Raw genomic sequence first — 10611 nt, forward strand, 5'->3', positions numbered from 1 at the left:
GAATTGTTGCTTTGCTAATAATCTTGTTAATAATTATACGTTTGATTGGCCACTGCAATTCTTGTCATAGTAAACAAGTCTAGATAGAAAGAACCAATATCAATTAGATCAACAATACATATCATATGCTCATATTAACCAATACAACAATTAGTGGTAAATCCAAAAATTTAGGAATGAGGCCGGTTTAAATTTTACCTATACAAAACTTTTGACCCAATATTTAAATCTAGACTAAATACCACGACATTCAAATTTATTTACGAAGTAATTAAAAAAAAAAAACGATCTAACTATAACCGAAAAAGTCACTTAATTTTCGATTCACACAAGTTAATTTGAGATCGTTACATACAAGACTTTAACACATACGTCAAATGATTGGGCATACTCAAGCTTGCGCCCACTTATCTGGCCAAATATAAGGGATGATATGACTACAGCTGCAACATGCCAACATGCAAGAAAGTTTATAGTTGAGGCAATCAAAGTAGGTCTGCTTATCAAAAATCAGAAAGATTTCCTCACCCTCTGACCTAATTGATTTAGATTAGCTGGCCATGTTTCCAAAAATAGAAGGCACACCACCAGCTTCATTAATCTCTAGTCTCTAGTTCTCTACCCATTCTATTACATATCCTCAACTCATCATGACACATAAACAACATTAGTAACTAGGGCACTACAAAGACGATCCTTGTTAATCGGAAAAAGAAAACAAAGCATGACCCGTACATAATCTAGTTTTAAATTAAGGAAAATGCTATACATAGCTTTTAGGGCTACATATAACCATTGAATTTACACCTAAAAATCGTAAAAGATTAAGAAATCATCAAAATATAAACACTAATTTTCGCGTGTTTTTGTCGTGAATTCCTAATTTTATACAATTTTCAAGAGTATATTTAATACTTATATATATATCCCTTATGACTATTCAAAATATATATATATATATATATATATATATATATATATCACTTATGACTACATATAGCATTACCCTTAAATTAAATAACGACCTATTTATGATATATTGGCTATACGGCTATACCCCTTGCACTCCTAATGGGGCGTGGGTACGGATTCCAAAGTTGGTAATTTAACTTTATCACCCACTTAAAAACTTAATAATATTCCCTTTTCACATGCTCACTGACTTAATCACTCACTAAATCACCTACTTAAAATAATTAACACTTCATTATTATCATCGCCATTAACAATTTGAAATCCATCAATGGCGGCATCATCTCTCCGTCTCCCCTTTCTCCCATCAATTTCTTCTCACCTTCCTCAACACTCCAACAACAACACACCACCACCACCTTCCAACCTCCACATCTCCGGCACACGCAAGCTACGCGCCGCCGTCATCGGCGGCGGACCCGCCGGAGCTTGCGCCGCCGAAGCGATGTCCTCCGGCGGCGTCGAAACGTTTCTGTTCGAGCGAAACGTTTCGGGTTCGAAACCTTGCGGCGGTGCTATTCCGCTTTGTATGCTCGACGAGTTTTCGATCCCACGCGACATTGTTGACCGTGAAGTGACGCGCATGAGGATCTTCTCTCCTTCGAACCTTTGCGTTGACTTTGGTAAGACTCTTTTGCCTAGTGAGTTTATTGCTATGACTCGGCGTGAGGTGCTTGACTCGTTTTTGCGGGCCAAGGCCCAGGCTAGTGGGGCCCGTTTGATCACTGGGCTTGTGACTAGGTTGGACCTTCCGGCCCATTTGGATAGTGGGCCGTATGTGATCCATTACAATGTGGGCGGGTCAAAGAAGTCGGTTGCGGTTGATGTTGTGATTGGGGCAGATGGGGTCCACAGCCGGGTGGCGAAGTCGATTGGGGCGGGAAATTACGAGTATGCCCTTGCTTTTCAGGAGAGGATCAAGCTGCCGGAGGAGGAGATGGAGTATTATAGAGATCTTGCTGAGATGTATGTGGGTGATGACGTGTCGCCTGATTTTTACGGGTGGGTGTTCCCGAAATGTGACCACGTGGCGGTGGGGACCGGCACGGTTAAGTCCAAGTCGGATATTAAGAAGTTCCAACATGGGATACGGGCCCGGGCTGGGCCCAAAATTCGTGGAGGTCGGGTCTTTAAGGTGGAGGCCCATCCGATACCGGAACACCCGAGGCCCGTGCGGGTGCGAGGTCGTGTCGCTCTTGTTGGGGATGCAGCGGGTTACGTCACCAAGTGTTCGGGCGAGGGGATATACTTTGCTGCAAAGTCGGGTCGAATGTGTGGGCAGGCTGTGGTGGAGGCGTCGGAGGGGGGTACTTACATGGTTAATGAACGAGATTTGAAGAGGGAGTATTTGAGGAAGTGGGATGGAGAGTATAGGAGTACATTTAGGTTTTTGGATGTGTTGCAAAAGGTATTTTATGGGAATGATGCAAGTAGAGAAGCATTGGTAGAATTGTGTGGGGATGAGTATGTGCAAAGGATGACATTTGAGAGTTATTTGTATAAGAAATTAGCAAAGGGAAATCCTTGGGAAGATACTAAGATGACAATGAATACTATTGGGAGTTTAGTTAGGTGTAATCTTCTAGGTAAAGGAATGGAATTTTTGTCAAATGTTTGATCCTTTGTTATGTTGCAATGGACATCTTATAAGTGTATCGAATTCATGATTTTATCATAAATTTTCACAACTTTGTACTACTTTGGCAATGATTTTTCAATGCTTACAACAGACTAAAGCTGTAATAGCACCAGAACAATGTGTTGCAATGTTTTTTATATCAAAAAGAAAAGGTTAATATTCATGCAAAAACAGGGCAGAGAGATGTAAACCCAAAAAGATAGCAGTGGTATCTTAATGCTTTGATATCATTGGCTAACTGTACAAAGAACTGAAATGGTACATCAATTACAAGAATAGGAACAAATGGTATCTATCTAGGTACACGAGTAACAATATAACGGCCTTTTTCAAGGTCATATATTGTCTTAAACTGTGGTTTTCGCAATTTCATTACAAAAAACGTGGCCAGAAGAACAATAACTATAAGAACCGCAAACAGGAAGAAGTAGGTGACAGACTCATTCTCGACAATATGGGTGTCATAGTGTTCTGTGATACTATCAAATGATTCCATGATTGTCTGGGAAATGAAGGCTCCAAGTCTCCAATCAACAGGAGTGCTTCCTGCTGCAAACTCAACTCTGTATAACCAGCATGAGTAAATTAAATCAGCTTGAAATTACATAGGCATCAGTACATCCCCTTCTACAACACAAAACACGAAAGAGGACTATTTCTGTATTGCAAGAATAAGAAACAAGGGTGCAGCAGAGCTATGAATAAAGACATAATATTTTCCCAGAAAAGACATCAGATTAGGATCTAATGATAATCATGCGTTATTTCATAATATTTATATTTAACAGTATTTCAACTTTTAGACAACATTCCATAGTCCAAAGAGCTAAGCTTACCATTATCTTTAAAGCAATTAGCTTAAAAATAAATACTCCAATAAAGTTAACAGATTAAAATTGAGCAGCAGGCAATGGAGAAGAAAAAGGATACCTAGTGGTAAGTTTTAGGAAACACAAGTTCAAATAGGTTCTGACAAGTTTTAGCAAATTTGAAATTATTCATATGCTGGGTTTTCAGGTGAAAGAATAAAGCCTGAAGTGTACAAATTCAAATTCCTACAAAAAAGTCCTAGATATGGAAGCATACCTCTTCTCATCAAATGGAATGCCAAAACTGTTGCGTAACAAGCTCACCATGAATGTATGTGAGAAACAACTTCTTGACAGTTCTACACCATCAATATCATATTTTCTTTTAAGATTGTCCCAGTCATCCTCGCAATAATTTCGTGCAACAGACTCCAGTTCTGATATAGAAGCCTTTAGAACTAAGCCTCGAAGCTGCCAATGACCAAAATAGAAAAGTAAAGCACTGTTCTACTGCAACCAAATATACCCGTCATTCCCTTTTATTCCTCCATGTACCCCCCTCATATCAGGCATTAGCAATAAAAGAATCTTAGATCATGGTCTTTATTATCTTCTTCTTTTATTTTTATTTTTTTTAAAAAAAAAAAAAAATATTACAATGTGCAAATTGTTCTAATTACTTATTTTGAACTCCATAGTGAAGAGTTGAGAATTATTATGAAAGAGCTCGAACTTTTTCTGATTGTTTTTTTTATAAGCCCAAACACGATGTAACAACAAATAATGTGGTTAACGAGAAGCAAGTTTCTTCAGTGATTATAAAATTCCTAATTTCTGACAAGCCTAATTTCAGTTCATCATCATTTGTTCCTTACCATGTGATACAGGTAATTAGCTGATAATTTTTTAACAATAAATTTTTCCACATGTTCCATATGCAACAACAAAACTCAGATATTTTTCTAGTGATTTCTCAAACACAAACCTGTGAAGAAAGATAGAACCTTTGCTGAGGGTGAGGTTTATTTTCCAACTCACTCAAAATGGTAGGCATTATCTCGCACGGTGCATGAGTGCATTTTCCTACAAAAAAAAAAAAAAAAATAAAATAAAATAAAATAAATAATAAAAAATAAATAAAAAATAAAAATAAAAACATTTGTCCTGGGCATTAGTCAAGAAATTATAATGTTGCTACGCCAAACACATGAAATTAAAATCTACTTCAGAGGACCCTGTGGAATTTATGAGCTACAAAAACAAAATTTTCAATCAATTGCAATAACAGTAGTATAAGCCAGGCTTTGTCAATAGCATGGCCAAAGTTGTATGCTGTAATTTGGCAACAAAAAGCACATTTGAGGTGTACTGCTTGGCTTCTTTAATTAGATGGGTATTCAGTATTCTGGCTATCAAAGGGTCATCACTCTCAATCATCATGCAGCTTTGGTAACTTTAAATGTTGAACGAAACTCTTATTTTCAATTAATTAAAACTTTGTGCATTGGATATATTTAGTTATTTTTTTTTTTCATAAAATGTTTATAGAAAAACTTGCAAAACAGCTGAAGTTCAATCTTTGAGGCAACACAATAATCAAGTCATCCCCCCTGAAGCACAAAAGAAAATTAGCAGGCAATTCAGCTGAGAAAAGGAACAAGTAAAAGCCAAGGGGAGCAACTACATTCATCAAAAGTAGAGCCTACAAAATCATAACCCATATAGAGAGTCAAAACATCACTGTAGAAAACTTCAAGGATAAAGAACCAACTTAAGCTCCAATATGGTCTAATCATAGACTGCAAAATAATTAAGCAAGATGGGAAATCAGAAGACTAAGGATGTATTGCACAATAAGACAAGTACCTTTCCTACCATTCAGCAACATGGTAAGTTCAGATTTACAAGCAGAAAAGTTCCCTGAGGCATGGGTTTTCAAAAGATTCTCATCACTTGCCTGTGATGTCAATTCAAATCCTCTGGGATAACAAGGATTAGGCATTGATCTTTCACTGTTAAGTGAAGCTGCAAAATAAATTAATTGATAGTTATACACCTAGTTCAAAAAATGCACAATATTTATTTACGGAGTAATAAATATAACATACCATATATGACCACTGATCGGTCACATGAAGGGAAGTGGCAAGCTTAAGTTAATGAAGGGAAATGTGTACGTAAACGGCTAAATTGATGGTTTAAAGACAGAGTAGACGATTTCAATCACCCAAATGGCCTCTCATGATATTGTGGGGTCCATGGGAAGAGCCACAACCTCTTTCCTTAATGAGTCTAAAAAAAAGGTCGAATTTGTCCAAAAATGAAGGCTATAATACACGAATTCGGACCAATTTTGGAGGTATTGGGACCCGGTGTTAAAAGTTCAAAGGATGGTAGGCAATGCATCCAAAAGTCATGTAATGTTGTTTGAAATCATAAATAACCACTAGTTAGTTAATTAATGGCCTATAGCAGCTTTGAGTTAATGAAGGGAGGTGTATGGGTAAAAGGCTAGACTGACATTTTAAAAGCAAAGTGTGCGTTCTAACCACCCAAATGGCTTCCTGACGTGTTATGGGGTTTATGGGGAGCACCCCAGTCTCTTTCATTTTCGGGCCCGAAAAAGTCCAAATTGAAGGCTATAATCAACAATTTCGGGCCAATTTCCGGAAAATTTTCAAAACGTAAGTAAATGTGTGGGGTGTCCACTGGGATCATATAAGTTGTTTTGGAACTAAAAGAGGCCTATCATTCTATCAACAGGACTATAAAGTTTAATAATGAATTTGGTTAAGCTATGTGACTAATTAGAATTTATGTTGCATTGAGATGGTTGTTTATATCAACAACTTGGCATCCCAGGGTCCTTATTAAGGTGTCAAGATTCCTTCATCTTTGGGTTCAGAAATACTAGAAAACCTTTGTAACCTTATACCCCTAGAAAACCTAATCTGAGACAGCTAGTGCCTTTTGGGCAAACCTTGAGACAGAGATAAATATGTGACATGACTAGAACATACAGGCTGCTTTCTAGAACTGGCAATTTCATATAATAATAAATAGTTTCCAAAAATATATTGACTAAAATTTTGTAGCATACAATTGTCTGTGATACCAATGCATCATTCATTGTAAGCCATAAACTCACTCCCCCAACCATTCCTACTAAACAAATGTTACTTTTCATTGATCACTAGTTTAGTCGTCTATAAGTAAGTAATGAACGGGAAAATCAAGAATTAGTTACCTATACCCCATTCCTCCCTAAATAAAGTTGTTAATAGATTAGTAGTATCATAAATAACTCAAAGAGTTTAATATAGATTCATCACCCTGAACTACATCAAATTCATGAGTGACCAGAGACTTCTGCTAGGCTCCCACTGATAGGTTTCCAGGACCAATTTAGATAAAGAAGGTAGTCCCATCAGACTGACCTTGATTGAAAAGACATGAAATAACTTCACAAACAATAAGCAGAGGGAGCAATTAAATGCATTAATTGATTGAGTGCATACTAATTCAAGCTGAGAAATTACCCACTAGAGATTCAATCAAACATTTTCATACTGTTTCATGGAGGAGACACATTAAAGAGCATTAAGGCAAAATAGTATCAATCGGAAACTTACATGACACCAAGTTGGGAGCACTCCGCTCATGAAACTTTTTCCAAATTGCATCCTGCATCCAGTAATCCACAAATTTGTATGTTAATAGAAGAGAGATCACATTGTTACCGCATATACTCCACATAATGTGGAAATTTTCCATCCTCTATCCAAGGCAGAATAAAGCTAAAAGTCTAAAACCAAAGTAATGTGGAAATTTTCCATCGCTTATCCCAGGTACAGTTAAGTTAAAAATCTAAAACCAAAGTAATGGACAAATAAATGAGCATAGAAAAAAAAATTAGAACACGGGTATAGAACTTAGATCAATGTCTTAGGTTACTTTATATTGTGGCTTAAACTACAGTTTTTGTGAAATTTGTAAGACATAACCATCCAAATAGATCTCTAAAAGTAATCTTCCTCGAAATCATTTACTAAAAATTGAAGTTCCACATCAAGGAACAAAAAAAGTTGATCACACTTCAAGAATTTCATCGTATTACATAATGAAATAATCTCCATGAAAGGCACCTGACCAAACTGCTGCAGACTTTGAGTATAAAGATTGTAAGGAACTCCTGCGAACCTGATAACTCTTGAGGATTCTGATAGTGGGGTCTCAGGGTTAGCAAAAGAGACCTGCAAACATATTTAACTAATTCAATAACAATGCAGAATGACATAAGCTAATTCAGAAGATATCACAGCCTACAACTTTTGTTACCAGGTCATAGTAATCCAATACATGCGCAGACAGTTTTATGATGTTCCACTGCTTCAAGTATAGAAACCTTAAAGCAGCACTACTAAGATGAGCCCATAGCCAGGTGTTGTTGCTGGTACAATAAGTATCTTTAACTCAGTGTTTTAACAAAGATATGTATTCATGTTTTTATATCACATCAAAAGACTAAGAGATCACAGTCACCGGAAAGAAGAGATGTTGCTGAAAATTATTTAAAAGTGATTTTTTCAAAATTTTAAACTTTTTAAAAAACATACTCACTTAAGGTCAAAAGAAAAACAGAGAATCAGAACTCTTAAGGGAACAGCACTTATTAAGGAGAACTTAACCATTATGAGTAATAAAATAGGAGAAGAACATGCACAACATTAAACGTTAAGCAGCAAGAGATTGGTTCATTACATGGACTAAAGATCAAGTGCAAGGACCAAACTATGCAGCAGAAATAGAATTATGCACATGTTACTAAGCCCAAGCACACGGATAGAGGCAGGTCAAAGGACAGGAAGAAAAAGAGAGGGTATGAGAAGTGAAATTAAAAAGGAAACCTGCATAGCAGAACTTCCAAGCGAAACTACTCCAGCTGTTTCTTCAGGTTTATTGCCTAGGTATCCGAGAGCATAATTTACAGCCAGCCAAGAATAAAGACCCTCGTCTTGACCTGCACTCAGATTGTGTCATACGGACTTAGAAACCATTGAACAGCTGTCATGTGTCATTTCTAATACAACTGAATAAGTAATGGTTAGATTTGAAACCTTTCATCGTTTCAGAGCAAGAATGATCGGAGTAAAACTCAGAGAGCAGCATAAAGGGTGCCTTTAAGGGATGTGATGGACCTTGAGTTATTTTTAAAAAATTTAGCTAAAAAGGTTAACAGACTTCCGAATTGTGAGTCATAATTGTTAATGTATCATGCATGTGAAGAAAGATCACAGCATGAACCTATAACAGAAACAAGTAACTGCCAGATTTCTTCTACGGTAGACTTAACTATAAAAGAAGAAAAAAAAATGTAAAAAAAGATATAGTGTAAAGATCATACCAACAGCACGACCACAAAAGTATTCCAGTTCCAATGATATGCAATCAATTACACGTCAATAAGAATTCGACAAGCCATAACATCTACATTATCAACTCACAAATAGCCAACTAAAGCAACAGATAACATAGGATAGCATGCAATTCTCTCAACTAGAAAATAAACTCAACAGCACCTATGCAAGCTTATACACCCTATACTTTTACATTCCCTAGGTTTGATAGTTACAAGATCACAATTGCTGCATCTCCCGCTAGAAAACTACGGATTATTAGCCAAGCACATCAATTCAACCAAAAATTATCAGTGATCCTCTAAAACATTATTAAATTGCATACTTTTCACTAGTCTCTTGCTCTCTTCACTTTAAATCAATAAGTTAATTTTCATTAATGACAGATTGCTTCTTTCCAGACTTTCAAGAAGCACACAATAATCTAACTAGCAGTAATAATTAAGCATTAATTACTGAAAAAAGTAGCAACATTGTTGAGTATAAGCAACATTAAATTCATAACTACATGATCAAATTTCAACAATGTTGCAAATTAATATCATCCCACCTTGTAAAAACACTACAAAATTGCATTCATCTTCAACCAATTAGATCACAAATCACAATAATCATATCTTCAAACTAGCATAAAATATGAAATTGCATCAAACTAAATCTGCAAACAAAATTAACCCATCATTTAAAATGAAAAAACTATTTCATACCTTTTAAAACAGAAGCCCAATCATCCCTAAACATGAACCCAGATGATCTCAAAACTCGACGACACTCTTCCAACACCCTTTCTCTCTCCTCAACTCCACCACCCACCAAATCACTCGTAATCATAAGCTGAACTTTACTAAATTTCCACTCATAATTGGGGATTTTCTCCTTAGCAAAATCCATCAATTTGAACAAAACCCGACCCGCCAATTCGGGTTTCCCGGAAAAGTTCAAAGTTCCGGCATCAACCCAGAAAGAATCAGAGCTCTCGCCGGAAAAGGGGTTGCCGGAAACCTCATTAAGAGATCGGAAAACGAAGATTTGAGAGCGAGAGAGTGAGATGTCAATGACAATGCCAAAAGAAGAGGAAGGAGGAAGATGGAGAGAACGGTAAAGAGAGAGAAAGTAAAGAAGAAAAGGGAGGAGAGAGAGTGAGATGATGAGAAGAAGGTGTTTATGGTGGTGGGATTTTGAAGATGGCGGTGGAGGAGAGAGAGAGAAGGGTTGCATCCGAGGAGGGAGTTGGGTTTTGTGAAGTGGGATGTATGAAGATGATTTTGTTGATGATGATAGTGAGGAAGAAGAAGAAGAAGAGGGGAATTTGTGGAAGTTTGTGGACGCCATTGGAGTGATCTTGGAGCTTGGGGAAGAGAGAGAAGAACGAAGGAGGTTGAAGAATTCACATGGAATGGAAGTTGTATTTGCACTTCACCGAGAGAGAGAGAGTGAAAGGAATGAGAATTTCTCTCTCCTCCTTTGCCTTCAAATGAAAAGTACAGTACAACTAGTAGGGGTGAGCATGGGACGGGTACCCGTACCGTTAGTACTAACGGTTCGGGTACCCGATAACCAAAATCACTAAAAGTGATACCCATAACCGGAACCGATAAGTTCGGGTACCCGAACTTCGGGTACCCGGATTTTCGGATCGGTTATCGGGTACCCAATAAGATATCCAATAATGATAATTATACTTAATTACGTAGTTACTATGATATAATTTACAACTAATTAACAACAATACCATATGATCTTGACTAAATTATTAATAATATTACTAATCATT

At 36.8% G+C, this 10611-nt stretch overlaps 2 protein-coding genes across 2 annotated transcripts; one reads left to right on the forward strand and one right to left on the reverse strand.

The window, feature by feature from the left end:
- Window positions 1–1243: 1243 nt before the first annotated feature.
- Window positions 1244–2598, forward strand: LOC145618529 (geranylgeranyl diphosphate reductase, chloroplastic-like). The gene has a single exon (XM_081673300.1). It carries the CDS (start codon window positions 1244–1246, stop codon window positions 2588–2590), a length of 1347 nt encoding a protein of 448 aa, XP_081529426.1. The 3' UTR covers window positions 2591–2598.
- Window positions 2599–2780: 182 nt separating this feature from the next.
- Window positions 2781–10285, reverse strand: LOC145617499 (putative apyrase 6). Its single transcript, XM_081672206.1, has 8 exons — window positions 9545–10285; window positions 8328–8440; window positions 7566–7673; window positions 7053–7104; window positions 5287–5445; window positions 4406–4503; window positions 3698–3891; window positions 2781–3174 (listed from the first exon to the last, which is right to left on the reverse strand). The coding sequence occupies exons 1-8, from the start codon at window positions 10167–10169 to the stop codon at window positions 2904–2906; spliced, it is 1620 nt and encodes a 539-aa protein (XP_081528332.1). The 5' UTR covers window positions 10170–10285; the 3' UTR covers window positions 2781–2903.
- Window positions 10286–10611: the final 326 nt, after the last annotated feature.

Source organism: Chenopodium album, chromosome 26, assembly GCF_948465745.1.
Source record: "Chenopodium album chromosome 26, dcCheAlbu1.1, whole genome shotgun sequence".
Lineage (NCBI taxonomy): Eukaryota > Viridiplantae > Streptophyta > Magnoliopsida > Caryophyllales > Amaranthaceae > Chenopodium > Chenopodium album.

Bases quoted from the DNA above. Each gene is read 5' to 3' on its own strand.
- LOC145618529 (XM_081673300.1), top strand. From the start codon at position 1,244: ATGGCGGCATCATCTCTCCGTCTCCCCTTTCTCCCATCAATTTCTTCT.
- LOC145617499 (XM_081672206.1), bottom strand. From the start codon at position 10,169: ATGGCGTCCACAAACTTCCACAAATTCCCCTCTTCTTCTTCTTCTTCC. The intron at 7,105-7,565 runs GTGCCTTTCATG...TACTGGATGCAG, and splicing joins GTCTGCAGCAGTTTGGTCAG to GATGCAATTTGGAAAAAGTT. The intron at 3,892-4,405 runs GTTTGTGTTTGA...GGTCATTGGCAG, and splicing joins GGTTCTATCTTTCTTCACAG to CTTCGAGGCTTAGTTCTAAA.